At 39.5% G+C, this 22,055-nt stretch overlaps 3 protein-coding genes and 1 long non-coding RNA gene across 5 annotated transcripts in view; 2 read left to right on the top strand and 2 right to left on the bottom strand.

Moving 5' to 3' along the window:
• The first annotated feature begins 74 nt into the window (after positions 1-74).
• Positions 75-9,983, top strand: LOC124393168. Its single transcript, XR_006927291.1, has 2 exons — positions 75-199; positions 8,930-9,983. It is a non-coding gene; the product is annotated as an uncharacterized LOC124393168 (long non-coding RNA).
• katnal2 (katanin p60 subunit A-like 2) lies at positions 1,191-10,977 on the bottom strand. Of its 2 annotated transcripts, none has more exons than XM_046860677.1 (16): positions 10,494-10,977; positions 10,163-10,233; positions 9,909-10,075; positions 8,889-8,925; positions 8,664-8,793; positions 8,451-8,549; positions 7,461-7,556; positions 7,291-7,368; positions 6,412-6,510; positions 5,609-5,672; positions 4,555-4,673; positions 4,333-4,424; positions 3,413-3,523; positions 3,157-3,319; positions 2,075-2,177; positions 1,191-1,962 (listed from the first exon to the last, which is right to left on the bottom strand). In XM_046860677.1, exons 1-16 carry the CDS (start codon positions 10,587-10,589, stop codon positions 1,823-1,825), a joined length of 1,665 nt encoding a protein of 554 aa, XP_046716633.1. In that variant the 5' UTR covers positions 10,590-10,977; the 3' UTR covers positions 1,191-1,822. The 2 variants fall into 2 exon arrangements, with proteins under 2 accessions (XP_046716633.1, XP_046716634.1); XM_046860678.1 differs by having other exon boundaries at positions 8,451-8,546.
• A 136-nt stretch (positions 10,978-11,113) lies between these two features.
• Positions 11,114-14,100, bottom strand: sigmar1 (sigma non-opioid intracellular receptor 1). Its single transcript, XM_046860682.1, has 4 exons — positions 13,792-14,100; positions 12,966-13,166; positions 12,691-12,783; positions 11,114-11,712 (listed from the first exon to the last, which is right to left on the bottom strand). Exons 1-4 carry the CDS (start codon positions 13,937-13,939, stop codon positions 11,483-11,485), a joined length of 672 nt encoding a protein of 223 aa, XP_046716638.1. The 5' UTR covers positions 13,940-14,100; the 3' UTR covers positions 11,114-11,482.
• Positions 14,101-14,373: 273 nt separating this feature from the next.
• The window catches only part of galt (galactose-1-phosphate uridylyltransferase), an 85,109-nt gene continuing 77,427 nt past the window's right edge, over positions 14,374-22,055 (top strand). Inside the window, exons 1-5 of the mRNA XM_046860679.1 lie at positions 14,374-14,535; positions 15,459-15,628; positions 17,363-17,438; positions 17,992-18,040; positions 20,415-20,544. Coding sequence (XP_046716635.1) covers positions 14,490-14,535; positions 15,459-15,628; positions 17,363-17,438; positions 17,992-18,040; positions 20,415-20,544 — 471 coding nt within the window. The 5' untranslated portion in view covers positions 14,374-14,489. The remainder of the gene's footprint in view (positions 14,536-15,458; positions 15,629-17,362; positions 17,439-17,991; positions 18,041-20,414; positions 20,545-22,055) is intronic.

Raw genomic sequence — 22,055 nt, 5'->3', positions numbered from 1 at the left:
AAAATAGATATTTGTTTGTAGTTAATAGACGACTGCGTCTAAAATCATTAACTCTAATAAATCAATAACTCGTTCACTCAGGCACTAATCTCTAAATAATGCAAGACAGTTGAGATTACTGTATGGGAAGAAGAGAATGAAAACGACAGAGCGAATTCGGACTATGACGTAAATATTGTGCGCCGGAGATCAAAGGCGGGTAAGTGTTTAAAATTTGCTGTAGTTTGTCCTGTAGCCTCAATTAAGAATTTCATTAATAAAATGAACTAAACCTTGAAACTATAGCAGTGACTGAGTTTGAAATTGAAATTAAAAAGGTATTAAAGATAAACAAATAAATTACAATAATTGAAATATATACATATATTACCTGTGTTACCATGTGGGGTTATGATGTTCATTGTAAAGCAATACATTCAATAGAAGCAATTATATAAATAATTAACTATAGTCTGACATTCATTTCATTTATTTACAAATATAAAATAAACCGTGACTTGAATAAACATGCATAAAAACATACATTATGTTCGAAATCAAAATGCATTGTGGGTAAAAAACAACAACAAAATAACGAGTGAAATTATGTATCGGACACTAATTTAATTAGTTAATTAAAAATTAATAGGAATAATCTCAGCCACTGACTTTACCATGACTAATCTGGGGAAGCTTTTATAAGCAGCAAGTGTAATGTCTCGCTCTCTAACCTCCAATGTTGTACTCAACGTCTCAAATATCGATCCCACCTGGGATTTATTTTCTTTCAAACAGTTGAGTTTAATATTTACTAAACATGAATAGGAATGCTTTATTCTTCTTCTGTGCCTTCATTCATTATTTCAAGTAGTCAGGGTCATTACTCAGTCATATATTTTGGGATCGCTGGGGTTTCAGTACTTTCTAAAAGAATTAAATACTTTTTTTTTGGTACTGGTATCAGTGTCAATAATGAAGATTGTTGTCTTTGGTATCGGATCAAAAAGAAAATTATTGGTATCACCCATTCCTACTGTTACCAAGTCTATGGTGGCCAGATCATATTAAACAAACTGTTCTGCGTTCAATTTCTTTCTCAGCTTTCTTTTAAATTCTGTACATTGTTGAATATAGAACAGGCGCCTTCACTCTTCCACAACAGGGAAATTTGCCAAATGACAAAGAAAGACACTGAAATCAGAGGGCAAAAGCTCTCTTACAAAGTTTATTCTGTGAACACAGAAAATGGCTCAGGCAGCAGCATAGGGTTTCAAAACAACCAGTCCAGAGACACATTACTGTAAATGGAACACTGAAAGTGTCAACTAGGAACCGAAACCATAAACGGTGGACTGACAGACATTAGGGTACATGAGCGAATAAAGACTCCAGCACTATTGTAATAGTAACAATTCAGCACTAACAGTTAAGAAGTGTTGTACTTCGTTATGTTTGCCCCTTAAGAGCTTTTAAGACATACAATGTGAGACATCTTTTTCTAGTTTTTAGATATAAACTCATTTTGAGAGTATGTACTTTGCTGTTCTTTGATATATGTTTCATGAATTTCTCTCTGGAATTAATAAAGTGATCTGTCTGTCTACTGAGTATGTAATCATGGCTAAATAAATTCAGGGTCTTCAGTTCCAGCCTGTGCCCAGGTTATTATCTGTGTCTAGTTTCAATTTTTCTCTGCCTGCGTATATATGTTTCCTTCAGGTTGAATATTTTAGATTGACGATTCGAATAAAAGTAAAAAAAAATGACAGAGTTTTAAAAATTCCTTGTTTCTGTACATTTATAAGAATGTAATGTATTATGTCTTTATTCTGGAAAGTCGGTCTCAGACAGACTCGTACTCTCTCTCCCAGGCGGAGAATCTGTCTGTCAGGTTCTTGGCTGATGGTTTGGTGTGAGCGATGACCTGCAGGAAATCAGCCGTAGTCACTGTTTCTAGTTTAATAAGCGGCATTTGGCTGTGACCTGTGGAGACACGGGGCTGAGCTGGAGCAGTGCATTTTAGGACATGTACATATAGTTCAGACTTAAAAGAAAAAAGGGGAAAGAACGCTACAAAACTAAATGGTGTTCTTACCCTCAGTGTGATTTTCCAGGGTGTCGAAAATCTTTCTCACTGGTCTCATCGCCGATTCCTTACAGACCAGCCGGATATCTGAGCCGGAGTAACCGTCTGTTTCCTTAAATATCAAAAGGGTCTGTTATTAAGCCAAGCATCCTCCATGTTAATAACATATAAATAATCATTTATATTAAGTATTAATGATTACCGATACCAATAGCAAGGTTGGATCATGCATGCCGATTTAGCGATTAATCAATCGATAGTTTTTGAAATAAAAAAAACATACTCATTAAATAATATAATAATGTAAAATAATACGTAACTTTATCACAAAAAAAACAGTACTAAATCATTAAAATTGTGCAAAATAAAAAAATATTAATATATTAATGAATAAATATAATTCTATAATTGATCAATTATAAATAATAAGCATAGCGCTCTCTGTGCAGCATGCAGTCTCGCGTGTAAAAACAAACAGCACGTCATGCCAGTGTTCTGCCTCTAGAGGCCGCTCTTGTACTGACAGTAGACCAGAAGCCAGAAAAACTAAAGATATTGATTTTTTCCCCCTATAGACGATAGTTCCAGCAATCAACTATCGGTGCCGATTAATCTGCAAAAAACGATGAATTGGTCGACCTTTAATCCACACCACTTATGACCAAGTAGCACAAAAATAAATCTTGAATGGAAAATGCCAGTAAGATTTGGATAGGCCTGTAGAGTTTTGGGACACAGTTCTATGGAGTGATGAAACAAAACTGGACCTGGTTTGTCTGGTGCATGAAAGGTGAGGATTATGATCAGAAGAAAACTATTGCCCATAGTCAAGCATGAAGGTAGGACAGTGATTATGCTGCAGGAACTAGCACTTTTGATTGTGTGATCATAATAATAAATGAAGATTAATAAAGAACATAAATAAAAAGGATGTAAATCCTGCCGTTCATTGCACCCCACCTGTCATTTCTTTATTCCCCACTAGAGGGGCGTGCCCTACACTTTAACAACCACTGTTTTAAGGTGTGTGCATGGGGTTCAGTATTCGACTGCGAGTATATATTATAATATATATGCTTCATGTGATGCACCTCTGCAAGCTTATCATAGGCTAGCTCAGTCCGAAGCTCAACCCCTCCTGTATTGCTGATTGGAGGAAGCCAGTGATTGATCATCGACTTTCTGGCTGAACAGGAGGGAAGTCCTACAAGTATCCTCTTCTCCAGCCTTCTCAGCATTGCATGGTCCAGCTCCCTAAAACAGACGAGTCAGAAAATATTTGAAAATGGACTTGTAGTTTAATAACCTATCATGTGTTTCAGCAGCAGTGTGGTTTCTTCAGTGTACCAGGGTAGATTCGAGGCAGCCAGAACAAACACTAGGTCTTCAGAGCGTGCCAAGCCGTCCATCTGAACCAGGAGCTCTGTCTTCATCCTCCTGCTGCCTTCATGCTCACCTCTTAGGGGAAGAACAGCAAAGATGTGATTTGTATGATTCATTAGTTGATTCGATGGTTCAATATGGCAAATTAATAAGATTATAATTAAAGAGAGGTATATATCCATCATATCATCATTAGCAAATATGCTAATATAGGGGTTTGATTTGGGGATGGTACCAATTTGCATATTCGTAGAATATGGAGGTCTTCAGATTGATCATTGAAAGCAATGGGTGTCGCTGACTCACCTGAACCTTTGGCTATACACTGATCAGGCATAATATTATAACCACCTGCCTAATATTGTGTTTGTCCCTTTTGCTGCCAAAACAGTGCTGAACTGTTGAGCATCAACATCATGAACTTCAGCAGTTTGAGCTACAGGAGCTCGTCTGTTGGATCGGACCACACGTCCCACCTTTCGCTCCTCACGTGCATCAATACGCCCACGACCCTGTCGCCGGTTCACTACTGTTCCTTCATTGGAGCACTTTTGATAGATTCTGACCACTGCAGACCAGGAAAATCCCACAAGAGCTGCAGTTTTGGAGACGCTCTGACCCAGTCGTCTAGACGTCACAATTTGTCGCTCAAATCCTTACGCCCATTTTTTCTGCTTCTGACATCAACTTTGAGTACAAAATTTTCACTTGCTGCATAATAAATCCCACATTACTAACAGGTGCCATGATGAAGAGATCATCAGTGTTCTTCACTTCAACGCTTATAATGTTATAATGTCACAATGTTATGGCTGGTCAGTGTCTATTGCATGATGATTCTACAGCAATATAGAGATTATTGCATTGGGGAAAAAAACACCTACCCTGGTCCAACACCTCTCTGTCCCATCACTGACTCCAGCTCGTCCAGAAATATAGTGGATGGGGCGTGAAATCTCGCCAACTCAAACAAAACCTGCAATTCGACCAAAAACCACAATATATACCAACACTGTATTTGATCAATTCCCGCTACTCTTTTATGACAAACTGTTGTAGAACAAAATCATGTGATATTTTTAGACAGAGATCCGGACGATACTCACCCGAACCAACTTCTCTGAATCTCCTCTCCATTTGCTTACGATGCTGGATGCAGAGATGTTAAAGAACGTCGTGTTGCATTCTGTAGCTACTGCTTTGGCCAGCATCGTCTTTCCCGTGCCTGTGTGTTATCAAAAATAAATATTATTAGAAGAATAAAGTACGGGTATAGGCGCTAATACATGCACAGTCGCTCGTAGGGGTGACCCTGAATATTCGAAGATCAGATGCTTCGATTGAAGGAGCCTGATTCGATACCGAACTCACAGAGGTGTTAGGAAATGAGGATCATACCATTCTGGTTGTATGGGGGTGCTCAATGACTGATTTCATATAGAACTACTGGTTTTCTGCCAATACGTTATTTGACAGCCTATCATAAATGATATAAAAGCTATAAAATGTATATACAATTATATAAAGCGTTTGATTATTTTTGCAAATCCTGTCTGCAGATATTTGTGCTATTTTCCATTTATTTTTATGAGCAAAACTCGATTCTAATTCGAATATTTACACCGATCAGACCTAACATTATTAGCGGTGAAGTGAAGAACACTGATGATCTCTTCATCATGGCACCTGTTAGTGGGTGGATTTATTTATTGGGCATCAAGTGACCATTTTGTCCTCAAAGTTGATGTTAGGAGCAAGAAAAAGGGTGTAAGAATTTAAGTGAGTTTGACAAATTGTGACGTCTAGACGTCTGGGTCAGAGCGTCTCCAAAACTGCAGCTCTTGTGGGATGTTCCTGGTCTGCAGTGGTCAGAATCTATCAAAAGTGCTCCAAGGAAGGAACAGTGGTGAACCGGCGACAGGGTCGTGGGCGTATTGATGCACGTGAGGAGCGAAGGCTGGTCCATGTGGTCCGATCCAACAGACGATCTCCTGTAACTTAAACTGCTGAAGACGTTCATGCTGTTGATGATCGACGGGTCACGACTGTTTTAGCAGCAAAAAGGGGGACCAACACAATATCAGGCATAATGTTATGGCTGATCGGTGTAAACTCTTAATCGAGGAACACCCCTAATCGCTAGTGACACAAAACACCAACCTGGAGGCCCATAAAGCAGCAGACCTTTCCATGGTGAGAGAATTCCTGTGAACAGCTGAGGGTACTGCAGAGAACGAGAACATATGTTATAAAACATAACAAGATGGTGACAATACTGGCAGAGTTGCTGTTGAATCAACATCTGACCGAAGCAATCAGAGAATTGCACAGTGCTGTTGTGTACACGACCACATGCTGATTTTCTCATCATTACTTGTTGAAAAAAAAAGAATCTTGCACGCCATTGATCACCTTAACTGTGCCCAGTGGGTCGTGCCGTGTTATTTACTGTTCCACTAACAGGCTTAATTGAGACTCGGGGGGAGGTTTTAAATATTGACACCCACTGAGCTGCTTGACAATGATGAGTTAGAATGAGCATAATCATAATAGTAAAAAAAATAATAATATCTGACATTACATAGGAACATACAGTGTGTGTATACAGTATATATATTAAATATAAAAAATAATTTATATAACATATAAAGGTATCAGCCAGTGGTAACATGACATTAGTTCTTTCACAAATACCCTAGACAATTTTTATTAATAAAACCGGCACAAATATGCTTTAGGCACGCTTCGTATCGAGATGCTGCCACAGATTTTCCATCAGCGTGTAAAAAGGAAAATGACCAGGTGATGACATGGGGAAAAGGTTGGCTGCTATTCGAGTATAGATTTAATGCCATTGAAAGCTATAACCACCCTGCTTTGCTTTCCTCTTAGCCTTTAGTGAGATATTTAGAATCGAAGCGCGCTGGCAGTTTGAGAAATACCAGTATTTAGCAGCCGTGCACCTTAATGGGGTAGACGACAGCTTCTTTGACTAATCGCTTGGCAGCCTCCAGGCCGATAATGTCGTCCCAGTGCACGTTGGGGTTGTGTAAATAGATATCCTTTAGGGGAAGACAGGAGAAAGATGAAACACAGCAAATTCATTAATATCTGTTCCTCTGTGTGTGTGTGTGTGTGTGTGTGTGTGTGTGTGTGTGTGTGTGTGTGTGTGTCCTCTCACATGTGCAATGAATTATGTGCTTATATATATATATATATATATATATATATATATATATATATATATATATATATATATATATATATAAAATATGAAAAATTCTATTTCTTTCTGTTTTCGACATTCACTAAATGGACAAAAGTTTGTGGACACCTGACCATAATATATCATCTCATTCCACATTTGGTCCCTATCTACTGTTTTCATAACCTCCACATTTTCTGGCAAGATGTTCCACCAAATTTTTTAGAGATTTGTAAGATTTCATTTATCCACATGGGTGTTAGTAAACTCAGGTAGTGATGTAGGAAGTAAGAAAATGAGGAGGTTCCTGGGTGTTCAATAGGGATGGAGCTTTATAGTAGTGTTAACCCATGTAAAGCAGATCTTCATGGAGCTGGCTTTGTGCACAGGGTTTGCATTGTCGTGCTGGAACAGGTTTGGGTCTCCTAGTTTAATCAGGTGATGGGAAAGTTTTATGCTTCAGCATTCAAAGAAGTTCTGTACAGTTTGGGGAAGAAGCACATGTGGCTGGAAAAGTCAGGTGTCCCAATACTTTTGTCTGTACCAGTGTATTTTGAAATAGAAAGTGTACATATGTGGTATCATTGGCTTTTGATTGAAAATGATCTAAATTGTGTTAGACATCCACTGAACTTACTCTGCTAATAACGGCCGCTAGCTCCTTCATCTCGCTGTTCATTCCACAAAAGGCAGTGACCGGTTTGAGCAGCCGTTCCTGCGTGCAACCCGAATGTCATAGTGATTAGAAGAAGGACTTTGAGGATTAAATGGAAAATAAAAAGCAGTGTGAAGGTTAAAAGAACATACCGTGGGATCCGGATTGCTGGACGCGTCATTTACTGTTTCATTGATATCTCCTTTAATAGCATCCTGAATAAGACCCTTGTAGTCCACCAGTGGACCCTACAGAAAGTTCAAATGGAATTAGTTCTATTAGTTGTTAATGTTCTCGTCATTCGCAATAATTCTAGGTTTTGGCGTCTCATAACGTGGATACAGGATTTGAGCAATGATCTTCTCAGATGTATTATCACCTCTACCAAGTATAACTTGCTAATTAAAGGTACACTTGGTAAGTAGATGAAACTTGAGGACGGCACACTAATGTGAGTAGCATCAAGATATTATTGGATATTATTGGCTTGCCACACCTCTGTCCACGTGTGTTCATGTTTGCGTCTCAGAGTCGGGTAAATAGTGTGTAGGGTTTTGGTAATGATGGATTTTGGTGATGTTTTGAAATGAAATGGTGTCTAAAGCTCAAGGTCTGATTTTGCAGAAAACGAGCAAGAGGTTTCTGAAACCATGTTCACAATAATACATTTTTTGTTTTGTTATTTTTCTCTCCGCTTTGGCCTTCTGTCCACACCGAGACTGCGTTTCTTTACTCAATGGAAACGTTACTTTTTGAAAACGCTGTGAAAATGGCGGCTTCTGAATACGTTGATGCATTTGTAGCCATTCTCGTGACGTTCCAAAGAGCCGAGAAGTAAATAAAGGGCAGGTGGAGTACAGGGACGTGAGTCTTTTTGGACCTTTGGATTGTGGATGAGCGACGTTTGGGAAACCTTTTTAATTTATCTGGATTAGTATAGATGTAGCCTGAATTTACACGGTGTTTCCTGATTGCTGTTTAACTGTTGTGAAAAGGGGGAAAAAAGAAAAGTTATAAAAGGATTAAAACTATTCGGCTTCACGTTTACTGCTCCACATTTAAACTGAAATATGACTGCACACAAGATCACATGCTTTTATTTCTTCAATGCAAAACTGAAACGCGAGATATTGGCTGTGTACCTTCTTGAGCTGCGTTCCGTCGCCAGCTTTGTTCCTAATGATGGGTGACACATTCAGGCCGAACTCACTGCTCTCTGGCAGATACGATTCTCCGTTCTCCTGAAACCAAATCAGACAACTGCAACGTCTGTGGCCAACGACTGAGAAACGCAATCTGAGAGGAGATTTGGTATCAAAGCCATTTTCAGACAGTCGTAGGATAAAGAAACTCACAGTGCCAGACTTCGTCAAATCCTTCCAATCCTTTACTGGTGTCTTAGAATCTTGTTTTTTAATCCCGTTCCCGGACTGTGGACGCTGAGCACATGGAATTCTGGGCAGCGTTTGCGTTACACTCGATGTCCTTTCAGACAAAATGTTTTTTTTTTTTTTTAAACAGAGAATGAAACGGATGCAGAGTGCAACATCGAGTCTGTAAAAATATCAAGCATACTATACCTCTTCTTCCTGGAGCTTCTAACATGTCTGTTCTCACCTAGGTGGAAAAGTAGAACATTGCACAGATCAACAACTTCAAGAACGATCGAATGAATGAACCAAACGTCAATACAGGAAAGTCAGCAATTTTGTTATGAGTATTTACTCTATGCAGCATCACCCTTTGATTAAGCCGAAAAAAAAAAAAAATCACTTGCACTTTGTGTTACTCATTTTCAGTGACGGGCCGTGCATTTCACATCGAGCACCAACCTTCAATCCAACTCTTAACACCATCATTATAACACCACGGGTACAGAAACCAACAACGTTATAAAGAAGTGCAGTAGAACAGAGCGCTGCATCACACAGGAATCTCATACAGTGAGAATGAACGTCATCATTAAAGCAAGAAACCCAATGATCACAATTCACCACGTCTCCTTTCACTGGAGCCACAACTGCACCTCCACATACATCATCTCCAGCAGGAGCATCGATATTCACCTCACCACATCACCACTGCATTTTTTTATGCTTTTTTTCCGTGCATTACGGTTTTCTTGGGAATTTAAAATGCAGGTAGATTGTGTGTTTTTGTGCAAATGTTTACAGGAAAGAAACAGCAAAAGTATAAATGATTTGTGAAGAAGCTTTGCAGCTTTTTGTTTATAAAAAATGTCATAAAGATCAAAGGGAATTTCTTCTCTCTGTCAGACATTGGGGAACGAAAAAACAACTATTAAATCCACATAAAAATATTTGAGCTTGTGCAGTTTGCTACAGATGTAGGTTGTGAGCTCTGACTCGTGCGCTCTTTGTGCAGTTTGCTACAGATGCAGGTTGCGAGCTCTGACCCGTGCGCTCTCTGACCAATCGAAGGACGTGAAAATACAGACGGCTGATTTAATAGAGTATATTTTTTTTGGGGCACCATTTTCATGCATCATTATTCATATTGACAGGTTAATATTTCCAGCATTTGTCCTTCTTTCAATAGCTGTTCTAACAAAGATCTGAGTGTGTTATGCTCAAGCCTACCTTGTTCTTGCAGTTTCTTGGTTAGCTTGGGATATTTGTTAAACTTAATGAAATAAAAGCTTTCATACTCCATGAGAACCGTCTCCAAGTCAACGTTGTCGCACACTACGAACCTGCGCAACCCAAAATGGGTCTCATGGTCCAGTGCACTTGCGGCATCCACATACCTGTGCAGGTGGAAGAAGAGGATTAAAAATAAATAAATAAAAAATTTGCCAGAGGTTCCAGAGGTTATATCAAGGTCAAAATCTCACCCTTCTTCCATTAAATGATGATAAATTAATATGAGTAGATTTCTTCTTCTGGTCTCTGTTCGTAATTCATCCTGGGAAAATGTACAATAATTAGAAAGAAAAATAAATAACTTTTATCCTGCAAAAAAAGCACAACAGAATCCTAACACTAGATGTCGCCAAAGGTCCGTCATTATAACAGGCACCAAACATGTGTCTCGTTGCCTTGGCAACACAAGACTCAGGAAGCCGTATTGTCGTATTTATAATATTTCTCCGACGAATAAAGTCACACATTTCTTTTTTTTGCAAAATATGAACAGTATGCGGCATGCACCAGCCACTCACTTACTGCTTCTCTTGCTTGGTTTGCAGTTTTGATAGCTAGATAGGACAACTCCATTGTATTTCCGAACAGACCTGGTGTCTGCCTGAACATCATGCGCATTTACCAACCGGAAGTGATGTCACAATGTATACATTTGCGTCGTCCCCCTCCCCTTCCCCCCATAGGAACACCAAATGTTTTACAAAACATCTTCACTGATTTATAGCGTTTTATTAAAACCCCTTTAAGTTCTAATTATTAGCACCTGCCCTATGTAGAATGTATGATCAAAAGTTTGTGGACACTTAAAGACCCATAGGTGGGATCAGTGGTGTCCTAGTCAATCATAGAGCATTATAAATATCTATAAAACTAAAAGGCCCAGACATGATCCAGCAACCAACAAAACCAGCTCCCTGAAGAACACATTCGGCATGAACTTTTTGGTTTTTTTTTGCATGTTTTATATCACTGTGTACAAACGTTTTTAAAAAGTTGATCGTTTTAACCCTCTGGAACTCAAATAGCGCTATTAGAGAACAGAAGGATCTACTAGATCTTTAAAAGAAAAGAAGGAAATGAAAGATCACTAAAAGACAGTCAAGAAATAACTTGCGAGACAATTAAAAATATAAGCGAATAAATAAATGACAGAGCAGAGCAGTAGAGTTTTATTGTGGACAGAAACGATTGAAATGAACAATTCAAACACCATTCCAGTGAGAGGAACTCTTGCAGGAACATGGAGAAGATCTTCACAGTCGAAAGTGCCCAGTGAGGTATTGAATATAATGAACAGTTCTGTTTTTCCTAAAACTGATCAATTTAGTGATCAGTGACTAACAGTTATGACACATTTATTGTTCTATCTATCATTTATTTATTTTATGAGAACCGTCTCACTTTTTCTCCTCAACCTGCCTGAAAAAAAAGACCACTGACATTGTCTGTTCTCTTGCCCCAATGGATGGCAATGAAGTAGAACATCGGCCGCTGGAGATCTCCGTGCTCTTCTAGAAGATGCCAGATTCGGTTAGGAACGTGTTGGCCTCCAGGAGCAGACACTTCATGTAGACTCGGAAGGTGTAGAAGAGCGTTACGAAGTCCTGCGTGCTGAACACCGTGTCTGCCAGAGCGAAACTCAGCGTGGACGGAATGAACCCTCGGCCGTATTCCACCATCCAGGTCCCTGTAGTCCACTGCACCGAGGTCGCCTCGCCCACCGAGTGCACGATCGTGTCACCTGTTAAAGCAGAGTCCGGTCACGTGAGGATGAGACACGTTTCTCTGACTGATTTCTGTTTGCTGCACTGTCTCAGGAGATTTTTTGAGTTTTTTATTCGAAATTTATTCGTTTTTACATTCGTTAGACCGCATTTGGGGAATACAGATGTGCACACGTGTTTTTATACATTTAATAATAATTTTTTTTATAATACACTATAGCTACTAATAACTGTTCTGCACGTGAAAAAGATCGCATTCTGTACACACGTGCACTGAAAGCTCTAAACATTACTGTCTAAATAACTGCCAACAAAAGTAAGTACACCCTCAGAGATAACAGCTGTACGTGGTGTAAACGTGCAAAGCCACACGTCCTGTTCATCATGTTCATGTTTTTGTCTGCTTGTCAGAACCATACAAATGTGTGTATCTTGTATTAGAGCAGTTACATTTTGGTGCTTCGAGTCCAATTCTCTCATCCTGAACACTGGATGTTCTACATGGACCTCATTGTAAAGAGTCTCTGAGGATGTAAGAATTATAACTGTTTCTCTCCACAAAGATGTCGAGGCTGTAAGAAGATCAGTGTCACCCTGAAACAGTGTACAGTACAGTACAGTGTTCAGGGTCATACAGAGGTTTATCAAGACGGGTTCCTCTCACTACTGTAAAATATATCCACGTTTTATTTCTATAGTATTGTCCCTTTAGAACATATGCTCAAATGTGAGGGGTGTACTTACTTTTGTGAGATAATGCATACATAAAAAACATCACATTCGGATCTAAAGCTCCTCATTCAGGCATTGTTAGAGACATGAGAGAGAAGGTCTCGAAATGATCGGTTTTGACGAACGTTTTGTGCCAGTTCTTACAAGTCTATCAGGAAGAAGTTCGGATGAAAGCGAAGTTCCTGCCTCCATGTAGAGAACGAGGTTGAACATTTTTACAGCAAATAGAAACGTTGCCTTGAAAAAGGCGTCCATTTTCATACCTGGGTAGTAAGTCTCACTTTTAGTCGATCCTTCTTTCCATTGCCTGAAAGTCCCGGAAATGACGGTGTCTGATATCTCAGCCCAATATCGTCCTAAAGAAACAAAGAAAGTACATTTTAGCTTAAACCCTCCTCTGATCCTTCAAAAGGCAACCAATCAGGTAACTGTAAATAACACCAGAAGAGGGTCTGCACTGAAGTCATGGATGTAAAATGAAGGAGATTAAAGATCTGGTTTAGGTCACAATTTTGTCTATGTATCTAAGCGTACTCACCCGAGTGTCCGCTCGTGTCGATGGCGGTCCCGAAGAGCAGCACGTACTCCGTAAGCGAGGCGTGGAGCAAACACATGGAGCCCATCCAACCCCCTGCATTCACAAACACCCACTGCAGGTCCTCGTCAGGCAGGATGTGGCCCGGGTAGCGCTTCCTCAACTCCACCACTATTTTAGAGAAGGCCTGCTCATGATCCTGACCTACAAGATCACACAAAGGGGAACATGCAGATCAAGAGAAGACAGCTAGACAGATCTGGAAGCAACTTTTTTTTTATACAGATCAGAATAAATCATTTTCTTATGGGATGCATTATGATGTGAAGGGTGGAGATGCCAGTGTTATTTTTCTCTATGATTGAGAAGTTTCGAGACGAGTTTTGTAACACACCAACAGATGGCAGCACGAGGCTGCACGCACACTCACAGGGAGCACCGACCTTCATAAGTCAGTGTGCTATGCGGAACTGAACGTGTGGGCAAGGTGTTTCAGGATGGACTTATTCGAAATGCAACCATTCCCTGGTGATAGGTCAGATTTGATGTGGCCACTGCATTCAATCTGATATTCTATTAATGTCAAATGACCTTTCATGTCCAAGCAAGTGCCAAGCTTGTGATCAGATAACCAACCGTCTCTGGGAACCAGACATGCCATCTGAGCCAAGACCCTGAATTCCAAGCTGAGTATAGAAACACATGGCACTCATGTAGATGCATCTGACATGCTTCAGAGAGAAACCAGACTGAACCAGGAACCTACAGGATCACCACCCAGCCCATTCACCTACCCACCAGGTGTTCCATGATATCCACCTGAACTCACCTGCGTATTGTTTGGCCAGCTTGGCGACTTCCTCTTTACTGAACACGTATTGTTTATTGGCTAACCAGTACTGTAAATACTGTACTCCTAACACCAGCACTCCGACCACCACCACGAGTTTCAGCAGTCTTCTACTTACAAACATCATGTAGGAACCTGTTACCTGCAATACAACATTAAAAAAAATAAAGCTACACTTAAATCTCACAACCTAACAGCTACACTCACACACACTCCTATTCTGATCCCCTAGATCTCTTACACACTCTCACAACTCGCCTGCCATGCCGTGCACGCGCTTTCGACTTCCACCAATCAGGCGTCAGCTTGAACACCTCTCATCCAATACAATTCGAGATTTCTACCAGGAAGCTCAAAACACCGGTGCGTTTTGAAAATCAACACGGCGCACGAGTGCGCATTTCAACCTATTTGTGTTTTATTATTGTTATCCTTTTTTTCCCCACAATACAAACACACACATAAAGCAACATGCTATTTTAATTTGTAAATAAATGACGTTATCTATTATCATGTGCATTAAATGAAATCGAACGTCACGGTTTGCGCAAATTTGACGCAACTCGAAACAGAAGGAACGAAAGATGCTTCCTATCTCATGATGTGTGAGTGATCAGGGATCCTACATGCTATAGTTTTGTTATTGGATCGTATTATAGTTTATTTTATAAATTGTCATGGATGAAACGGAGACCGCGAGCAAAATCCAGTTTGATCCCAGAGGTAAATATGATGTGACCACATGCATGACCATTGGTGTTTTTTTTAATTCTGTACCCACGTGCATTAATCTCCCTTTAATTCTCATTCTTATATGCATTACATAAACACGTGATTGATACTGTACACACACACACACACACACACACACACTGTTGACATATCATCCCGTGACAAGTCACCTGAATGGACTCCTGCATTTGGACTGGATCTGGATTGATAATATTTTCACTAATATATGATCAATACTCCTAATATCACAACAAATGTTATACGTTGCCTAGGCAACCTATAGTCCATGACTGCAGGAGAAATATTAAATTCTTCCCATCATGCATTGTTCACATGACAGTATGGTGTGTCCTCTTCTGAAGCTTTATTATTAGGAATATCTGGCACATGCAGTCCCTTATAAAGTGTCCATAAGTGTGAATTGTTTCATGCCATACTATTTTTTTCATGGACTGATCCATAATCCAGAATCACTGTGAGCTTCTCTATCGAGAAAAACTGGAAATTGGCACAGGCAGAAGTGTTCCCTCTTTAAAAGATAAACAAATAAATAAAAAACAAAAATAAATCAAATGGAAAAATAGACCCATGCACTATAGTGTCTTCTACGGGAAGAAGTTCCTTCTAATTGCTTTCCCTTGTTAAATAATTTGGATTAGACATAAACCCAGCAGAAGATTTTCATTCTTTAGGACAGCAAGGAAAATACGAATACTGTGTGTGTGTGTGTGTGTGTGTGTGTGTGTGTGTGTGTGTGTGTGTGTGTGTATTCTTTCTGTGTGTGTGTGATCATTTCACCCATCAATATGCTTATTATGTCATCAATGAGACCTCATTATCACCTATTATCCCGATCAGATGTCACCGGTTGTTATTCTTTTTCTGCTTTCACAATTTATGACTTCTTGTCTCAGAGCACCAGCATCTGAGGTACAACCCGCTGCGTGATTCATGGGTTCTGGTCTCGGCTCATCGGATGAAACGACCATGGAAAGGGCAGGTTGAGAAGGTGGAAGAAGACAACGTTCCTCGTCATGACCCCCAAAATCCCCTCTGTCCCAGGAGCACCAGAGCCAATGGAGAGGTGAGAATCAGAGAAACATCGTTCATCATTATCATTTCAGAAGCTTTTTTTTTTTTTTTTCATCTAATCAGGTTTTTTTCCTTCTTTTTTTGCATATGTATTCACTCCTCACTTGCACCTCCATTTATGTATCCAAGATCTTGTAGTGGTACAACCTGAAACTGCAGTGGACCTAATTAGAATTGTATTATATTTTATTTTTATCAAGCATGTTCCCACTGTAGCCTCAGATTCTTGTTCATGGCTAAAATAAGAACTGCTTTTCAGCTTTTGCAGCTCACCATCGTTGTAATGAGTGGTTCTTTGAGTTCTCACTTTCCTCTCATGTTCTACAGAACTGTTTTTTTTTCACACCATGTCACACAAACCTCTAGAGAATACTGTGTGAAAATTCCCAGAAAACAGGACGTCTGACACAAACAACCACGCCACAGTCAGTCACGGAGATGTCCCTTTTTTAATTTTTATATATTATTATTATTTTTTTGATCCTTGATGTGAACTAAAGCTTTTGACCCGTGCTAATTTTTTGAGAAATCTTTATTAAAGTACCACTTATACGTAATTAAAAAATGTTTTTGTACGATCCTGCTTTCCGGCCTGTAATTATGGCACAGACCACAAGGTGTCAGCAAAGCTCTGTTTGAGAAGCCTTGATTTACTCTACCAGGCATATTATATTCTGATATAAATGTACTACTTCTCTCTCTCTCTCTCTCTCTCTCTCTCTCTCTCTCTCTCTCTCTATCTATCTATCTATCTATCTATCTATCTATCTATCTATCTATCTATCTATCTATCTATCTATCCATCCATCCATCCATCCATCCATCCATCCATCCATCCATCCATCCATCCATCCATCCATCCACCCACCCACCCACCAAAGTGAGACAATATAAGAGCGTTCTTCTCTGCTACACTTTATTTCCACAGTCTCACATCAAGGTTACATCTTGGAGTCACGTTCTCATGCACTGGAGCCTAAAAATAATTACATGTTGTGCACAATGAAACTATTAGTTGAATTGCATCAGTGCTATGAAAGTGTAAATACAGACTTGACCTAAACTGCTAATTAGTCTGGTTGTCATGGTTACATCTCGCCATGCATCCACCACATTTATAGACTCTTTAGACTTGGAATTTCAAATCTTTAGTGACTGCTGGTTTAATAAGTTTCTACTGGGAGCACTGGGCGTGAGGTGGGAATGCGTCTGTGTTGATATGTATAATGTGTATTTTTTTGAAAGGAATAGAGGAGACTTGCATGTACATGGTTAAAGCAGATGATTAAATCCAGATTCAGCTTTTTGTCTGCTTTGTCTTCAGTGTCACTTTGTACAAACTTCTTGAGCAGTTTTTAGCATCTTTTTTATAAAAGTTTAGCCGTGAGCAGTGCGGGTACCTTTGTTGAACTGTTTAAAAAAAAAAAAAAAAAATTCCTGCTTGTCTTTGCCTTTATTACACAATTCCCTCTAAGCAAGGAAATAATGATTTCTCTTTTCCTTCCTTTACTCTCGTCCCCTCTCCTCGAATCATTTCACCATTTTATTTTAATAGGATGGATCTTCTTGGCTGATCTTCTCTCGTCTCTCACGCATTTTATTTAATAGCTTTCTGAAACCTATTCATGAAATATATTTGGTAATATTTTTGCTAATCTCGTCTAAACTGATAACATTGAACTTGAAATTCATGCATCGTCTGCGTATTGTTTATTGTTGAATTTAGGTGAATCCTGACTACGACGCCACCTTCCTGTTTGATAACGATTTCCCTGCACTACAGCCGGATGCTCCAGATCCTGGTAACGTACGCTGTAGGACAAATACAAACATGATTAGTGCAATCGATTACAATGATCTAATACTGATATTATGATCACTTATATCACAATACCTTTTTCATGGATATCTTGATGTCTTTTTTTATATCCTCGATTGGATCACCTGCTGAATGAATCTATTTTGCACCATGTAAAATACTACTGAACTTTATTACAAAAATAAATAAAAACAGTACTGAATGATGAAAATGTGATATAGGAAATAAATATGAATATATTAATTAATATAATAATTTAATTAATAAATTCACAATAATATAATATTATAGCACTCTCCGTGCAGCGCACACTATCACATGCAAAAAAACAAACAGCACGTGCTGTCAGTGATTCGCCTCTAGAGGCCGCTCTCGTATTAACAGCTGACCAGAAGCCTGGAAAAACCATCAGGTATGGATTTTGTCTGTTATGACAGGCAGTGATGCGTAGAATCATTCTCCATGTAAACATCATCTGTGTGTGTGTGTGTGTGTGTGTGTGTGTGTGTGTGTGTGTGTGTGTGTGTGTGTTATAGGTTCAGATCATCATCCTTTGTTCCAGACCAAACCTGCAAGAGGTGTTTGGTGAGAAAGCTTCATCCTCTTTTACATAACAGTCATAAACCTTATATGTATAGCCATAAAAACCAAATTGTAGGGCCATAAGTTTGTGGACACCTGACCAGTGGTGGACAGTAATGAAGTAAATGTAATTTTTGTTTCATTTTGGGAGACTTTTACTGTAACTTCACTTCATTTCAAAGTCAAATATTTGACTTTTTACTACATTATGTGAAATCTGTTGTTCCTTTTTATTTATGAGGATAAAAACGTAACTGGTGAAACACGCAGCGAGTCACCAATCAGGATCGAGCGCACGCTCTGTTTTACACGTGTTCTGATCGGCGCTTGGTGCATCTACTGATCACCAACATACAGTTCAGCATCAGTTCAACAGAACATTTAGAGAGGAATAAATGATGAAGAAACTGATTGATCTTGTTTGAAACAAAGTGTTGGTGATTGCTGTATAATGTGCAGTCTTGTGATTTATACATCAGCGCTTTCTGAATGCTCAATTCTGATTGGTCGGAAGGTGTTCATTAATTTCCTGTTGCAGTAGGTTCATCTCACAGGTGTATATAATGTGTATTTTATCGTTTCTATAGTAAATACTCGTATGGTGGGCTCCTGCCGGTTATTCCTGCTCCATCGGGTGTGTTTCGTAACACCCACAGCGAGCAGTATGGCTTTAGATAAATAATTAAAACTGTTTTTACTGTCTGATGGAGGTGTGAATAAATTTTTCTGCTCAGCTGGGTAATGCTCGGCTCAAAGTGCTAACGGCGCTGGAGCACAAAATCCTCACTTGCTCTTCAGGGACGATGCTAACGAAAGCGAAAGGGCCTGGCTAAATGTTTTTTTTTGTGTGTGTGTGTGTGTGTGTGTGTGTGTGTGTGTGTGTGAGTGTTCTTATTTGCAGCTGTGAAACAGAAATCGATACGGAGAGGTTATAGAGTCATGACTTATAACAGCAGTGGTGTACTTCCTTAATGAGGTGGAACGTGCCTGGCGTTTGCTTGCACACCAACAAAACTTATGGTTATGGTGTAATCACTTTGGATTACTGCACGCCCTGCGGCCTCCGTAAACCGTGTTTTATCCAGAACATATACGAAAGGGCCACAAATTAAAGGGAACCTTGGGTTAGTGCTGTGGGAGACTTTCTGAAGATCCTCATGTGCCCTTTAATGAACAAGTTCATTATTCATGAAGAATATATATATATACACACACACGTTAAATGCAAATCCATTTTAACGGCACAAATTTTCTTAACGTGTGATTGTTGCAGCACACATTTCTATAAAAAATTATTATTAAATAAATGTAAAAGAGTCGAAAGTAAAACCTTCAACGCAACACACGTTTATTCACCACGCCCTCGCTTTAAACAGATATAAAAAAATTAACTCCACCAGAAAATCTTTTTCAATCACTAAACAGTTTTACTGCTGCGCCGAGTCTCAAATTAAACACCAAAATCCACCATGATGCGCACATCCGGCAATTAAAACCGTCCGTGTGGAAACATTGCAAAAGTTCCGTATGGTGTCCCGATGATTAACGCAAATTTAAAACACCGTAACGACTTTAAAACATTCACAAGAACATTTTGTCTTTTATATATATATATATATATATATATATATATATATATATATATATATATATATATATATATATATATATATATATATATATATATATATATATATAATTTTTTATATTTTTTAATTTTTTTTAATATATATATATATATTTATATACAAATCCCAGCACCACCAAGTTCACCTGCTCAGTTGTAAGTTGCTCTGTGCTGCAAAGTAAAAGAATATCTCTTTCTCAAACCCTCAGCCGAAGTAAAACTTTGCAGCTGAAGTAAATGACCAGGTTTGTGTTTGAATAATATCACACACTGTGTGTCTCTATCGGATTGAACCATTCGGTCTCCAGAGGCTCCTCCAAATCAGAGACATGTGTGTTGGAAGCCAATTAGTGCTCCAGTCGAAGTGCGCAAGTGCAGCGAAGCCTCCTGTGACCTGCCCTGTATCTTCCACACAAACTCATGTTGTTTTGCCAACTCTTGCTTCTGAACAGAAGAGTTTAGAGTGCAGAAAAAGCCATGTACTATTTGTGCAATAAAAAACAGCCAGTTTCAGCATTCATGTTCACTGTGCTACATTGGGCTTTTTTTCCAGGAGCTGTTTTGGGCTTAAAATCTCCAACAAATGTTTTCTGAATGAAACCAATCAGTGGTAAAGTGTTTACATTTTCCAGTAATGCAGCTCAGCCACTATAGCGTGCCTGCTAGCATCGACACGCGTTTTTGTGAGGTGATATTTATATATTTATATTAAACATTATTATTTTTCTGCTTTCTTTTTCGCACTCTCAGTAAGGTCATGTGCTTCCATCCATGGTCTGACATCACCCTTCCCTTAATGCAGTCTGAAGACATCCGCAAGGTGATTGACAAATGGGCGGAGCTTATTCAGGAGCTTGGCGCCACCTATCCATGGGTGCAGGTAAGAAATTAGTCTGGAAGCAACTGTTTGAAGTTATGATTTGATTTATATCAGGAATAAAACATTCAGTGTGCAGTGTATGAACAAAAGTATTGGGATTCTGTAGCATGAAATTTTCCCTCCGAACTTGAAGACCCAAAAATGCTTTGCATGACTGTGCACAAAGCGAGCTCCTTGAAGATCTGCTTTTCATGGGTCAGAGTGGTAGATCTCCAGCCCCATTCATCTTCGGGATGAATGTGAACGCTGACTGCACCCCAGGCCTCCTCACATCACCTACATCAGTACCTGACTTTACTTACACCCTTGTGACTGAATGAATCTCCATCGATCTGCACAAAATCTACTGTAACATCTTCCCAGAAGAGTGGAGGTGATTATAAGAGCAAATGGGAACTAACCGTGGAATGCGATGTTCAGAAATAAGCACATACCAATCTTATGTAAATAGATTTAGGTATTGAAATTTACATATAAACACTGACGATAATTTGGGCATCTTTTAAACTCGACCATAACTAAACAAAAATGTTTACTTTGTGGCGCTGGAGCTTTCCCTTTTCTCATTATAAAACACTCTGGGAGTTTGAGCCGTTCCTCCCGAAAACCCTGTTAACATTTGTAGTAAAAGTCAGTCGCACTCCAGGGTGCATCTTTGTCATTTCTGCAGCCTTTATTCTTCCATAACGATCTGTGTTTAAAACAGCCCCATCTCCCTCCTGCAGCCTTCCTCATCTTTACTAATTGGATCAATTGGGATCTGGCTTCTCAGCGAGGACTTTTCGGTCCTGATCGACGCTCAGCCGCGCGGCGTGTTCCTCCGGGCTCCCTCACCATATTAGAGCCTCGAAGGCAGAACCGAGCCGCGCTCTGAAGCCTGCCGAAGCTCATAAAACGTCCAAGCTGTTTTAGTGCACGAGGATCAACCAACAACTAGACGTGCAGTACACTGGCAAAAGTTTGCGGACACCTGACCATAAGTTTGGTATGTGCTCCTTTTTGAGCATCGCATTCTTCCACTTTTAGTTCCAATTTGCTCTTATAATTCCCTCCAATCTTCTGAGAAGATGTTCCACTAGATTTTGTGGAGATTTGTGCAGATTCATTCAGCCACAAGAATGTTAGTGAAGTCAGGTAATGATGTAGGTGAGGAGAAGGCCTGGGGTGCAGTCAGCGTTCAGAGCTCTATAGCAGGAGATCTTCCACTCCAAACCATGTAAAGCAGATCGTCATGGTGGAACAGGTTCAGTTCTCCTGGTTCACATAAAGGGAAATATTTCATACTACAGCTTCCAAAGATGTCCTATACAATTGTGTGCCTTTCGGATTTGTGGTAACAGTTTGGAGAAGAACCACATATGGAAGGAAAGGTCAAGTGTCCCAATACATTTGTCCGTATAGTGTGTAATTGCAGACTGGACAGAACCCTCGAGTTTGCCGATTTAACCGTAAATTAAAAGTGCAGCATTTCATGAAAGATCTCCCAAATCATCAATCACCATCAACCACCA

This window comes from Silurus meridionalis, chromosome 11 (assembly GCF_014805685.1).
Source record: "Silurus meridionalis isolate SWU-2019-XX chromosome 11, ASM1480568v1, whole genome shotgun sequence".
Lineage (NCBI taxonomy): Eukaryota > Metazoa > Chordata > Actinopteri > Siluriformes > Siluridae > Silurus > Silurus meridionalis.
Note: the sequence above shows the minus strand (reverse complement) of the source record. Positions and strands in the feature narration are given on the sequence as shown.